At 21.5% G+C, this 15,024-nt stretch overlaps 1 protein-coding gene across 1 annotated transcript in view; it reads left to right on the top strand.

The window, feature by feature from the left end:
• LOC117172112 overlaps nucleotides 1–10,292 on the top strand; it is a 13,361-nt gene extending 3,069 nt beyond the window's left edge. Inside the window, exons 3-6 of the mRNA XM_033359900.1 lie at nucleotides 1,797–1,854; nucleotides 1,938–2,394; nucleotides 9,664–9,834; nucleotides 9,934–10,292. Coding sequence (XP_033215791.1) covers nucleotides 1,797–1,854; nucleotides 1,938–2,394; nucleotides 9,664–9,834; nucleotides 9,934–10,072 — 825 coding nt within the window. The 3' untranslated portion in view covers nucleotides 10,073–10,292. The remainder of the gene's footprint in view (nucleotides 1–1,796; nucleotides 1,855–1,937; nucleotides 2,395–9,663; nucleotides 9,835–9,933) is intronic.
• The last annotated feature ends 4,732 nt before the right edge of the window (nucleotides 10,293–15,024 follow it).

The following is a 15,024-nucleotide window of genomic DNA, read 5'->3' as shown; positions in this document are numbered from 1 at the left end:
GAAAATTCATTTTTGTTCATATTAAAATTAATTTTTTTTAACTGAAAACTGAACTATTCGTTTTCCTATTGAAAATTTTCTCTTATTTAATTGTAAATTCAACTTTTTGAATGAAAATTCGCCTTTTTTGGTAGAAATCAAATCTTCTCAATTGGAAAATAATCTTTGCGGTTGAAAATTGAACACTTGGTTAACTTGGTTCAATTTTTTTTTAATTTATTTTTTATTTAAAAAAAATACTAGCTAACTGTCTTAACTTTTAAAAACTTAATAATTTTATACCCATAATTAAATTTATAAAATATAAATTGAAGTTTAAGATTATTTTTATCAATAATTTTAATAATATTAAGATTTTTTAAGTGTTGTTCCTTCTATATATTTTTATAGATCAATTAATCGTGGATTTATTTATAAAAATATTAATAAATTTATTATTTTCTTGAAAATCATTTTTTTTGGTTCCTGTAAAAATGCATAATTTTAGTTGAAAATTGATCAGTTTGGTTAAAAAGTAATATTTTTAATCTTAAAATTCAGCTATTCCAATTTTGGTGGAAAATTGATTCGTTTTTGGTTCAAATTGGTCTTTTTTAATTAAAAATTGAGGCTTCTTGTTGAAAACCTGTCTTTTTTATATAAAATTAATTTGCTTGTTTGAAAATACAAGTATGCCAATTAAATATTCAACGTTTTAGTTGAAAATTTATCTTTTTTGTAGAAAATAAAACCATTTAGTTAAAAGTTAAACTCTTAATTTTTTTTTAAATTCATCTATTCCAGTTAAAAATTCAACACTATAAAATTTTGTTTAAATAAAAATTTAACCAATTCATTTTTGGTTGAAAACTGTTATTTTTTACTTCAAAATTCAACTATTTAATCGAAAATTGACCTGTTTTAGTTGAAAATGCAACAAAATTGGTATAATTTGTGAAAATGTGATCTTTTACTGGAAAAGTTAAGGAATTTGTAGCAGTTTAAATTGAATTTAATGTAGTAGTCATATTAATTTTACCTAAACGTACACTGAATATTTCAAGTATAAAAAGATGAAATAAAAATTTGAATCATGATTTAAATTCACGGACTTTCAAAAAAAAATCAGGAACTTATTAATTATGTTTTAATTATAATTTAATTATTTAATAAATCGATGTTAGAAATATATTTAACCCTCAAACGGTACACTGGTGCGAATTCGCACCCGAAGTTTTTTCATTTCGTTGGCATTTACGCAAACACAGCTGCAGCGGATTATCCCCAAATATATTATATGTTCAATATGTTAAATATTTAACATTAACATTGGAAACAAACCAATTCGCACCAGTATACCGCTTAGGTATGCTGGGTTGGAATGTCCCTAGAAACTGAACAAAAAACAATTATTTATAATAAAGTCGTGAAACCGTACACATATTCAGAGCCTACATAATTTTTAGAAATATATTTAATCCTCTAACGGTACACTGGTGCGAATTCGCACCCGAAGTTTTTTCATTTCGTTGGCATTTACGCAAACACAGCTGCAACGGATTATCCCCAAATATATTATATGTTCAATATATTAAATATTTAACATTAACATTGGAAGCAAACCAATTCGCACCAGTATACCGCTTAGGTATGCTGGGTTGGAATGTCCCTAGAAACTGAACAAAAAACATTATTTATAATAAAGTCGCGAAACCGTACACATACTCAGAGCCTGCATAATTTTTATTTACTCAAAAAAAAAAAGAAGAAAAAAATCCAATAGATTGTTTTCTAAAAACGCTATTTACTCTCAACAGAAATATGGAGTGAGTCTAGATGTTTTGAAGGAACGTCTCTCGATTTTAGAAGTAATTGGTAAATATTTTTAAAATATATATTTCGTTTAGCTTTATTTGATTCCAAACTTGTGCTAATTATTGAAAAATCACAAATTGCAGACGTGAGCAGGCATCATGATAAAAAAACGTGGTACTGTTACGAATTAAAAGGTTCGAATACCGAGATGGATTTTATGACGAGAAGGGACATGGAAAATAAAATAATCGAGCACTGTCGCGTGTACGAGATGCCGGTGGAAGTGCAAACAGCTTCGAGCGACGGCATTACATTTGCCGCGATAAAAGAGAAGCCGAAAAAGGGGAGAAGAGTGCGAATTATGCCCGTTTTCTTTGCCCTCCTGCTCGGACAAAAGTACTTTTTTTGCTCGAAAAAAGGAGTGGTCAGCTGTTTTATTAAAGCAGTTGCAAACACGATGGGACACAGCAGTAGCAAACGAGTGAAATTAGTTGGCAGGGATCTTCACTCGTTGATTACATTCATTTGGCAAAAGAAACAGGGTGCTATTGATGCAAAAACTGTGCAGACACCCTACCAAGATTCCAAACCAGTGATTAGGTAAATCTCACCATTTTTTATTCATATATTTTTTTATTAGGCTCAAGAAGGTAGAAAACAATCCCGTTTCGCAAATATTATTTACGGTTAATGAAAGTAAAAAATTCGAACTCATTAGCTGAAATTTTTCCATTTGAAGCAATAAAAACAGAGTTGCAAATCATTTTAGGATATTTTAAAATAGAAATATTAAAAATTGAACAATTACATTTTTGTTATCAACTGAAAACTTCTTAAATTAAAAGTTAAATTATTTTCCTTTTTTAATATTTTGAAAATAGTAGAATTTGTAATGAAAATATGTAAATTTCAAACTAAAAATATAAGTAAATTTTTTAATTCAAAGAAAAATTAACTATCGATCAAAAAAGTTGAATTTTCAATCCAAAAAGAAGTAAAAATTCATGATAATTTCTCGATTAGAAAATATTTTTCACGGTCAATGAAAGTAAAAAATTTGAACTCTAAATCTGAAATTTTTTCCTTTTGAAGTAATAAAAACTGAATTGCAAATAATTTTTTATAATTTTAAGCTAGAAATATTAAAAATTGAACGATTACATTTTTCATATAAACTGAAAAATTCTTAAATTAAAAGTTAAATTATTTTCCTTTTTTAATATTTTGAAAATAGTAGAATTTGTAATGAAAATATGTAAATTTCAAACTAAAAATTATATAAGAAAAATTTTTTCATTAAAAGAAAAATTAACTATCGATCAAAAAAGTTAAATTTACAATCCAAAAAGAAGAATTTAGTAAATAAAATAACAATTCCTGATAATTTCTCGATTAGAAAATATTTTTCACGGTCAATGAAAGTAAAAAATTTGAACTCTAAATCTGAAATTTTTTCCTTTTGAAGTAATAAAACTGAATTGCAAATAATTTTTAATAATTTTAAGCTAGAAATATTAAAAATGAAACGATTACATTTTTCATATAAACTGAAAAATTCTTAAATTAAAAGTTAAATTATTTTCGTTTTAAATATTTTGAAAATAGTAGAATTTGTAATGAAAATATGTCAATTCGAAACTAAAAATGTAAGTAATTTTTTTAATTTAAACAAAAAATAACTTTCGATCAAAAAAGATGAATTTCCAATCCAAAAGAATGAATTTTCTATCCAAAAAAGACGAATTTTCCACGAAAAAGAATGACTGTAACAAAATAGTTGATATTTCAACAAAATAATTTAATTTTCAACCAAATAGTAAATTTTGTAAATAAAAAAGATGAATTATCAACCGCAATTATAAGTAAATTTTTTAATTAAAAAAAATTAACTTAATTAAGTTAAGTAGTTTTAATCATATAAAAAATTCCCGGTCATTTCCGGGTTAGAAAATAATTTTCAGGGTAAATGAAATAAAAACATTTGAACTCTAAAGCTGAAATTTTCTCCATTTGAAGTAATAAAAACAGAGTTGCGAATAATTTTAGGCAATTTTAAACTAGAAATATTAAAAATGGAACGATTTCGTTTTAAATATTTGGAAAATAGTAGAATTTGTAATGAAAATATGTAAATTCGAAACTAAAAATATAAGTAAAATTTTTTATTTGAACAAAAATTAAAGTTTCATAAAAAAAATGAATTTTAAATCCAAAAGAACGAATTTTCTATCCAAAAAGACGAATTTAATAAATAAAATATAAATTTAATAAATAAAATAAACATTCCTGCTAATTTCTCGATTAGAAAATATTTTTCACGGTCAATGAAAGTAAAACAATTTTAAATCTGAAGCTGAAATTTTTCTCTTTTGAAGTAATAAAACCTGAATTGCAAATAATTTTTAATAATTTTAAGCTAGAAATATTAAAAATTGAACGATAAAATTTTTGTTACAAACTAAAGTAAATTTTCTAATTAAAAAAATTAACTTTCGATAAAAAAAGTTGAATTTTCTATCCAAAAAGAAGAATTTAATAAATAAAATAAAAATTCCTGGTAATGTCGTGGTTCGCAAATATTATTCATGGTCAATGAGATTAAAAAATTCGAATTCTAAAACTGAAATTTTTTCCATTTGAAGTAATGAAAACAGAGTTGCAAATAATTTTAGGCAATTTTAAACTAGAAATATTAGAAATTGAATATTTTAAATGTCTTAAAGTTTTAAAATTTTATAAAAAAATCTATTTTTATTTTTGAAAATTTTAGAAATTATTAGAAATGAGGCCACTTAATTGCCAACTTTAATTCAAACTGAAATAAAATTAATAAAACCCAATAAAAAAATTCAACTATTTTTGGTAAAAGTTCATTCTCTTTTGTTAAAAAGTTTACTTTTCTATTTTTAATCAAGAATTCATCTTTTTCAATCTAAAAATTGTATTCTTTGGTTGAAAATTCGTCTTTTTGTTTAAAAAATTCTGTCATTTGGTTACATTTTTTTCTTTTCTGAAAAAAATCCTTTTTTTCTTGAAAATTCATTCTCTTTAGTTAAAAAGTCTACTTTTCTATTTTTAATTGAGAAATCATATTTTCCAATAAAAAATCGTATTATTTGGTTGAAAATTCGTCTTTTTGTTTAAAAAAATTCTGTAATTAGGATGCACTTTTTTCCTACAAAAAAATCTTTCTTTTTCTAGTAAATTCAATTATTTTGATGAAAATTCGTCACTTTTACTAGAAAATTATTCTAGAATCTATTTAATTTTTTTTGTTGCAAATTAATTTTTTTAACTGAAATCTTTCTTTTTCTAGAAAATTCAATTATTTTGATGAAAATTCGTCACTTTTACTAGAAAATTATTCTAGAATCTATTTAATTTTTTTTTGTTGCAAATTAATTTTTTTAACTGAAAATTTAATTATTTAATTTTTTTAGTTTAAATTTAATATTTTTTAGTTGATAATTATTTTCTTTTTTGTTGAAAATTAATTTTTTTAACTAAAAATTTAACTATTTAATTCCTTAGTTAAAAACTGATCTTTTTTATTTGAAAATTCATCATTTTGTGTTGAAAATTGGATTTTTTTTGTTGAGAATTAATTTTTTAACTGAAAAATTAAATATTTCATTTTTTTAGTTGAAAATTGATATTTTTTAGTTTATGATGATTCATTTTGGGTTGAAAATTCAACTGTTTTGTAGAAAATTCATCCACTTGGCTTAAAAATTCCACAATTTGGTTGAAATTTTCTTTTTTTCTTGACTGGAAAAATTTTTCTCTGGAAATTCAGCTATTAAGTTGAAAATTATTTTTTGTTGAATACTAATATTTTTAACTGAAAATTTAACTACTTCATTTTTTAGTTGAAAATTCATCAGCATTTTTTTTTCATTGAAAATTTCACTACTCGATTGAAAGTTGGATTACTATGTTAAAGAAAAATTCTTGATCATAAATTTCAATATATTTAACATTTTTTCGTTTTGACTGCAAAATCTCTTTTTATTTATTGAAAAATCAACTCTTTTAATGAAAATTCGTCTTTTTTGGTAGAAAATGAATCGCCTTGGTTCAAAATTCAACTACTTGTTTAAAAGTTCAACTACTTTGTTAATATTATTTTTTTCTAGTTTAAAATTCATCATTTTGGGTTAAAAATTAATTTTTTAAACTGAAAATTTAACTATTTAATTTTTTAGTTGTAAACTGATATTCTGTTGTTGAAAATTAATTTTTTTAACTAAAAATTTAGCTATTTAATTTCTTAGATGAAAACAGATATTTTTTTAGTTGAAAATTCATCATTTTGGGTTAAAAATTAGTTTCTTTTGTTTGTTGAAAATTAATTTTCTTTTACTAAAAATGTAACTATTTTATTTATCAGTTCAAAATTTACAACAAAAAAATGATTTAAAAATTCATTATTTTGGATTGAAAATTCAACTGTTTTGTAGAAAATTTATCCGTTTGGCCTAAAAATTTCACAATTCAGTTGGAATTTTCTTTTTATCTTTACTGGAAATATTCTAGTCTGATTGGAAATTCAAATATTTAGTTGAAAATTAGTTTTTTCTCTTTTTAATTAACTTTTTCAACTGCAAATTTAACCATTTCATTTTTTAGTTGAAAATTTTTTGTTAAAACTTAGTTTTTTAGCTGAAAATTTAATCAATTAATTTCTTGGATGAAAAAAGATATTTTTTATTTGAAAATTCATCATTTTGGATTGAAAATGATTTTTTTTTGTTTGATGAAAATTAATTTTTTTTTTTTTTACTGAAAATGTAACTAACTATTTAATTTTTATGTCAAAAATTGATATTTTTTAGTTGAAAATGATTCATTTTTGTTTGATGAAAATTCGTTTTTTTTTTTTTTTCATTGAAAATTTCAGTTGAAAGTTGGATTACTTTGTTTTTTTTTTTGAAAATATAGTTGACATTTTTTCGTTTGACTGAAAAATATTTATTCAATTGTTTTAATGAAAACCTGTATTTTTTGGTAGAAAATTAATCGTTTAGGTTCAAAATGCAACTACTTATTTGTAAGTTGAACTACTTTGTTAACATTATTTTTTTTTTTAGTTGAAAATTCAGCATTTTGAGTTGAAAATTCTTTTTTTGTTGTTGTTGCAAATTAATTTTTTTACCTGAAAATTGAACAATTTCATTTTTTAGTTGAAAACTGATATTTTGTTGTTGAAAATTTACATAAATTTCATATTTAAAAATTCATTATTTTGGGTTGAAAATTTAACTGTTTTGTAGATAATTTATCCGTTTTGCCTAAAAATTCCACAATTCGGTTGAAATTTTCTTTTTATCTTTACTGTAAATATACTAGTCTGATTGGAAATTCAAATGTTTAGTTGAAAATTAGTTTTTTCTCTTTTTAATTAATTTTTTCAATGAAAATTTAACCATTTCATTTTTTAGTTGAAAATTCATCAATTCATTGTGGGTTCAAAATTCAACGGTTTGCCAATTTTTTTTTCATTGAAAACTTCACTACTCGATTGAAAGTTGGATTAATTTGTTAGAGAAAAATTCTTGATTAAGATTCATCTCATCAACTTCAATATATTTGAATGTTTTCGTTTGGACTGAAAAATCTTTTTTTATTTATTGAAAAATCATTTTCATTTTTTCTAGATGAAAATTCATAATTTTGAACTGAATGCTAGTTTTTTCTTTGTTAAAACTTAATTTTTTTAGCTGAAAATTTAATCAATTAATTTCTTGGATAAAAACACATTTATTATTTGAAAATTCATCATTTTGGGTTAAAAATTATTTTTTTTTTGTTTGATGAAATTTTTTTTTTTTTACTGTAAATGTAACTATTTAATTTTTATGTCAAAAATTGAAATTTTTTAGTTGAAAATGATTCATTTTTGTTTGATGAAAATTCGTTTTTTTTTCATTGAAAATTCCAGCTGAAAGTTGGATTATTTTGTTTTTTTGAAAAATTCCTGATTGAAGATTCATCTCATCAATTTCAATATAGTTGAAATTTTTTCGTTTGACTGAAAAATCTTTTTCTTTTTAATTGAAAATTTAACTGTTTTAATGAAAACTTGTATTTTTTGGTACAAAATTAATTGTCTAGGTCCAAAATTCAACTACTTATTTGTAAGTTGAACTACTTTGTTAACATTATTTTTTTTTTTTAGTTGAAAATTCAGCATTTTGAGTTGAAAATTCTTTTTTTGTTGTTGTTGCAAATTAATTTTTTAAACTGAAAATTGATATATTTATTTTTTTAGTTGCAAACTGATATTTTTTAGTGGAAAATTCATCATTTTGGGTTGAAAATTAGTTTTTTTGTTTGTTTGTTGAAAATTAATTTTTTTACCTGAAAATTGAACAATTTCATTTTTTAGTTGAAAACTGATATTTTGTTGTTGAAAATTTACATAAATTTCATATTTAAAAATTCATTATTTTGGGTTGAAAATTTAACTGTTTTGTAGATAATTTATCCGTTTGGCTTAAAAATTCTACAATTTGGTTGAAATTTTCTTTTTATATTTACTGGAAATATTATTGTCTGATTGGAAATTCAAATATTTAGTTGAAAATTAATCTTTTTGTTGAAAATTAATTTTTTCCACTGAAAATTTAACTGTTTTATTTTTTATTTGAAAATTCATCAATTCGTTGTGGGTTAAAAATTCAACTGTTTGCTCAAATTTTTCATTTCTTTTTTTTTTTCATTGAAAATTTCACTACTCGATTGAAAGTTGGATTACTTTCTTAGAGAAAAATTCTTGATAGGAGATTCATCTAATCAATTTCAATATATTTGAAATTTTTCGATTTAACTGAAAAATCTTTTTTTATTTATTGAAAAATTAACTCTTTTATTGAAAATTCGTTTTTTTTTTATAGAAAATCAATCTTCTTGATTGAAAATTCATCTTTTTGTTTGAAAATTGAACTTCTTTGTTAATATTCATTTTTTCTAAACGAAAATTCATCATTTTGAATTGAAAAATAGTTTGTTTTTTTTGTTGAAAATTAATTTCTTTAGCTGAAAATTTAATCAATTAACTTCTGGGATGAAAACAGATATTTTTTATTTGAAAATTCATCATTTTGTGTTGAAAATCACTATTTTTTTTTTGTTTTAATTTATTTTTTGTTCATTGAAAATTTATATATTTCATTTTTTAGTTGAAAAGTCAAATATTTAGTTAAAAATTTACAAAAGTTTTAATTTAGAACCTCCTTATTTTTGGTTGAAAATGTATCTATTTTGTAGATAATTTATCCGTTTGGCTTAATAATTACACAATTCGGTTGAATTTTTCTTTTTATCTTTACTGAAAATATTCTTGTTTGATTGGAAATTCAAATATTTAGTTGAAAATTAGTTTTTCCTTTTTTGTTAAAAATTAATTGTTTTAACTGAAAATTTGACTATTTCATTTTTTAGTTGAAAATTCAACTGTTTGCTAAAGTTTTCTTTTTTTTCATTGACAATTTCACCACTCGATTAAAAGTTGGTTTATTTTGTTAAAAAAATTTTTTTGATTTAAGATTAATCTCATCAATTCCAATATATTTGAAACTTTTTCATTTTAATTGAAAAAATCTTTTTTTATTTATTGAAAAATCAACTCTTTTAATGAAAATTCCTCTTTTTTTGTCAGAAAATGAATCTTCTTGGTTCAAAATTGAACTAATTTGTTAATAGTCACTTTTGTTTTGGTTCAAGATTAATCTCCTTGATTGAAAATTAAACTATATTGATAGAAAATATAGCTATTTGTTTAAAATTCATATTTTTCTTTAAAAAATTAATTTTCTTGTCTAACTTAAGACAATATTATTCATTATTTTCTATTCCACTTAATTTCAGGAGCACAGGTATTGACTTTACGCAAGCGCACAACAGAAAAGAGTACATGGACAAAATATTTGGAAAAGATCCACCAACTCTGGAATCATTAGCTTTAGATAGTACCGGTCAGCCATGGATTGTCGAGGGTTGTCCATCTCTAAAATTGCCTCAAAAACCGTTTCCCCTTGCGTGAGTTTTTTCAAAAATTTCTGCCAACTACTGCTCTTATTTTATTCAGAAAATGAGCTCATTTTCGCATTTCTTTTTTTTTTTTCTTTCTCTTTTCAGATGGGACTATAAAAGTCCAAGAGTAGCAAATTTTATACAAAATCTAGCAGAGCGCAATGTGCTCGTAACTCCAGTGCCGTTTTATTTATCACAATGGATGACGATTGGCAAGAATCATCTTGTCCTCCAAGAAAACTGAAATTCTCTCAAGCCGAGAAATATATATATTTTTTTCTCTTAACGACAGGCAATTTTTTCAAATTGCTGCAATGTAGGTAGTATTTAATTTCTAGACTCGGATGGAGATAAAAACAATCTTTCTTCCATTTGTATATTCTGAGCTGTTGTAAGTTTTATCGGACTTTTTGTATAATAATTGTGTGCATCAAGATGCATGAAAAAAAAAAGATGAAGTTTTTTAAATACACCGCTTTATTTCCGGAGCAAGCGGGGAATTTTAACGTTTGTCATAATTCTAACGTTAATTTTAATTTTTACAATTTCAGGGTCGCCGCTTTAATCGAAGAAAAAAAAGTTCTATTCTAATTATTTTTCCATTTAAAGTAATAAACAATAAAGAACAAATTTAGGGATTCAAAGTTGAACTCTTGAATTTAAAAACTTTTAAACTTAAAGTTTAAAAGTTTTTGAATTGAAGAATTTTAAATGTAATTAACATTTTCAATACTTTAAGTAAAAAAATCAAGCAATGAATTTGAAACACTTTCAAAATTATATTCTTAGTAATTTTAATCTAGGCACATTAAAAATTTAAAAATATATATATTTTTTTCTAACTTAACAGATCTTAAATTAAAAGTAAAATTATTTTCATTTTACATAGTTTAAGCATCCTTGAAATGCTTTAAAATTTTATTTCAAAATCTTAAGAAATCTAGCAGAACTTTTTAATATATTTTAAAATTAATTGAATTTTCTCCACAAGTTTGAGAAAATCCTGTAAATTAAAAAAAAAACTAAAATTTGAATTTATAAATAACAATAGAAGACTTATTATTTGTAGAAAAAAATAGAGCAATTTTAACAGATATTTAGAAGTTGTAAAAAAGTTCAAATTAAATTTAGAACTTGAAAGCATTTCAAACAAAAAATTTGGAATCTTTTTAAGGATCTTGAAAGGCTTCAAAAGAATAACAGAAAATTTTAAAAGACTTTAAGAGATTTTTCAAAATGATCAAAAAAGAACCTGGAAGAATTTAAGGATTTTTTTTAATTTGCAGGATTTCGACAAATTGTAGGAAAAATACGATTAATTTTAAAATATATTTAGAAGTTCTGAAAAAAAATGTTAACACACTTCGTTTCAATTCAAATATTAAATAATTATTCTTTTTCTAAAATAAAAAATTTCAAATTAAATGGGGTTAAAAATTAAATAATTTGAATAATAATTTTTTTAACTTTTGATTTTAATATTCAGATTCAGTTCCAAAAATATAAATTAATGTTAACATTTTCAATACTTCAAGTAAAAGAATCAATCAATGAATTAAATAAAAAAATATATTGTATTAGTTTAATTGATTCTTAAATTAAACGTTAAAATAATTTCGTTTTAAATGGTTTGAAAATACTTAAAATACATTCAAATTTTATTTCAAAATACAATCTTTCACCTTGTTTTTTATCATTTTATAAAACTTTCTAAATCTCTTAAAAAATTCTTTTCAAATTAATTTTTCAAAAAAAGAAATCATTTTTAGTTTTCCAATTAAATGTTTTTTTTTCTTCTAAAGCTTTTCGAAATTCTTAAAAAGCTGCTAAATTTTGTGTTCAAAATCTTCCAAAATCTATATTTTGTTTAAATTAGGCATGTTGTTTTACTTTTTTTTTTAATTTTAAATAATTGAAAAAATTTTTCCAGAACTTCCAAACATCTTTTTAAATTCGAATTTTTTCTAAAAATTTTCCTACCATTTTTTTTAAATTCTGCTAAATTAAAAAAATTTCCTTAAAATCTTCAACATTAATTTTTCAAAATAAGAAATAATTTTTAGTTTTTCAACGAAATATTTTTTATTCTTCTAACGCATTTCAAAATTCTTAAAAAACTTCTACATTTGTTTGTTTTTAATGTGCGAAAATCTATATTTTGTTTAAATAAGGCATGTTGGTTTACATTTTTTTAAAAGTTAAAAAATTTAACATGTTTTTTCAGAACTTCTAAACATATTTTTAAAATCGAATTTTTTCTACAAATTGTCTCACAATTTTATTTTTAATTCTCTCAAGTTAAAGAAATTTCCTTGAAATCTTTCACATTGATTTTTTATAATTTTGAAACTCTTTCTAAATCTTTTTAAACATTTTTTTAAATTGATTTTTTTAAATAAGAAATTATTATTATTTTTTCAATGAAATGTTGTTTTTTTTTTGTTTCTGAAGCATTTCAAGTCTTAAAAATTTTGTAAATTTTTTGGTTCGAAATCTGTCAAAATTTATATTTTGTTTAAATTAGGCATATTTTTCTACATTTTTTCAAACTTTAAATTATTAAACAATTTTTCAGAACTTCTAAATTTTTTTTTTAATTCGAATTTTTTCTAAAAAATGTCTTACAAATTTTATTTAAATTCTGCTTAATTAAAAAAATTTCCTTAAAATTGTCCAAATTAATTTTTAATAATTTTGTAAATCTTTCTAAATATTTTTAGAAATTCTCTTCAAATTAATTTTTCAAAATAAGAAATCATTTTTATATTCCCAAGGAAATGTTTTTTTTTTTTACTTCTGAAGCATTTTAATATTCTTAAAAAGCTTCTAAATTGTCTCTTCGAAATGTACCAAAATCTATATTTTGTTTAAATCAGGCATGTTGTTTTACATTTTTCTAAATTTATATTATTTCTAAATTTTTTCAGAACTTCTAAACATCTTTTTAAATTCGAATTTTTTCTAAAAATTTTCCTACAATTTTTCGGTTAATTCTGCTAAATTAAACAAATTTTCCACATTAATTTTTAATAAATTTGTAAATCTTTTCAAATCTTTTGAAAAATTCCCTTAAAATGAATGTTTAAAAATAAAGAAGTCATTTTGAGTTTCCCAATGAAATGTTTTTTTTTGTTTCTGAAGTCTTTCAAAATTCTTAAAAAGCTTCTAAATTTTTTATTCGAAATCTGCAAAAATTTATATTTTGTTTCAATAAGGTGTGTTGATTAAATTTTTTTTAATTAGAATTTTTTCTAAAATTATTCCTACAATTTTTTTAAAATTCTGAAAAATTAAAAAAATTTCCTTAAAATCTTGCACATTAATTTTCAATAATGTTGTCAATCTTTCTAAATCTTTTTAAACATTTTCTTTAAATTAATTTTTCAAAAAAGTAAATCATTTTTAGTTTCCCAATGAAATGTTTTTTATTCTACTAACGGATTTCAAAATTCTTAAAAAAACTGATAAATTTTTTTGGTTTTAAATGTGCCAAAATCTATATTTTGTTTAATTTAGGCTTGTTGTTTGACATTTTTTCTAAATTTTTTTCAGAACTTCTAAAAATTCTTTTAAATTCGAATTTCTTAAAAAGCTTCTAAATATTTTGTTAGGAAAAATTTCAAATTTTAAATTAATATGGAATTTTTTAAAATAATAATAGGTGTTTAATGGTTAATTATACATTAAAATTCAACAATTTAAGATACAGATTACATTTTTTTAAAAAGAATAATTAAAATTGTAACTTTCAAAGTTAATTTTTTTTTAGTTATTAAATATTAAATAGTTGTTCTTTTTCTTAATTAACAAATTTGAAAATTAAATGGCTTACGAATGGAATAGAGTTTACGGATTCATATTCAGTTCGAAAAATATAAATCCAGGTCATTATTTTCAATGCTCTAAATTAATGAATCAATCAATAAATTACATTTTTTTAAATGATGTCGGTTTATGTAATTTTAAGTTGAAAAAAATTAAAAATTGAACAATTACATTTTTTTAATGAATTGAACACTTCTTAAATTAAACGTTAAATTATTTTTATTCTAAACATATCTTAAATTCGAATTTTTCCTGCAATTTTTTTAAAATTCGGCTCAATTAAAAAAATTTCCTCAAAATCTTCAACATTAATTTTTTAAAATAAGCAATCATTTTTAGTATTACAATGAAATGTTTTTTATTCTTTTGAAACATTTCAAAATTCTTAAAAAGCTTTTAAAGTTTCCGTTCAAAATTTTTAATTAATTCAGAGTTTTTTTTTCAAAAAAACAATAGGTGTTCAATTGTTAAATTATTTTTATTCTAAACATATCTTAAATTCGAATTGTTCCTGCAATTTTTTTAAAATTCGGCTCAATTAAAAAAATTTCCTCAAAATCTTCAACATTAATTTTTTAAAATAAGCAATCATTTTTAGTATTACAATGAAATGTTTTTTATTCTTTTGAAACATTTCAAAATTCTTAAAAAGCTTCTAAAGTTTCCGTTCAAAATTTTTAATTCAGAGTTTTTTTTTCAAAAAAACAATAGGTGTTCAATTGTTAAATTATTTTTATTCTAAACATATCTTAAATTCGAATTTTTCCTGCAATTTTTTTAAAATTCGGCTCAATTAAAAAAATTTCCTCAAAATCTTCAACATTAATTTTTTAAAATAAGCAATCATTTTTAGTATTACAATGAAATGTTTTTTATTCTTTTGAAATATTTCAAAATTCTTAAAAAGCTGTTCAAAAATTTTAATTAATTCAGAGTTTTTTTTTCAAAAAAACAATAGGTGTTCAATTGTTAATTATTCATCAAAATTCAACAATTTGAGTTATATAAAAATATATTTACTAAATTTAATATAGAAAATAATATAAATTATATTATATTAATTATAATTCTTATTAAAACATTCGAATTGAAACAGTTAAAATCTGCAAATACTCAAATTTGGAATGGATTTAGTATCGTTTTGTCAAATAAATTATTGTTTAGTTTTTTGTATACTTAAAGTAAAGACCCATTAAAAAAATGATATATTTATTTCTATTTAAAGTTGATTATAAAAAGAAAAAGTTTTTTTTTGTATCTAAAATCTTCAACAGCAAAACCCTTTTAATTTTTTATTGTTTAAATCTTCAAAACTTCACTTTAATTATTAAAAAAAAAAAAAACTGTTGAAATTTCCCGGTTTTTTTTTTC

The sequence above is a fragment of the Belonocnema kinseyi genome, chromosome 4, assembly GCF_010883055.1.
Source record: "Belonocnema kinseyi isolate 2016_QV_RU_SX_M_011 chromosome 4, B_treatae_v1, whole genome shotgun sequence".
In the NCBI taxonomy this organism is placed as follows: Eukaryota; Metazoa; Arthropoda; class Insecta; order Hymenoptera; family Cynipidae; genus Belonocnema; species Belonocnema kinseyi.
Note: the sequence above shows the minus strand (reverse complement) of the source record. Positions and strands in the feature narration are given on the sequence as shown.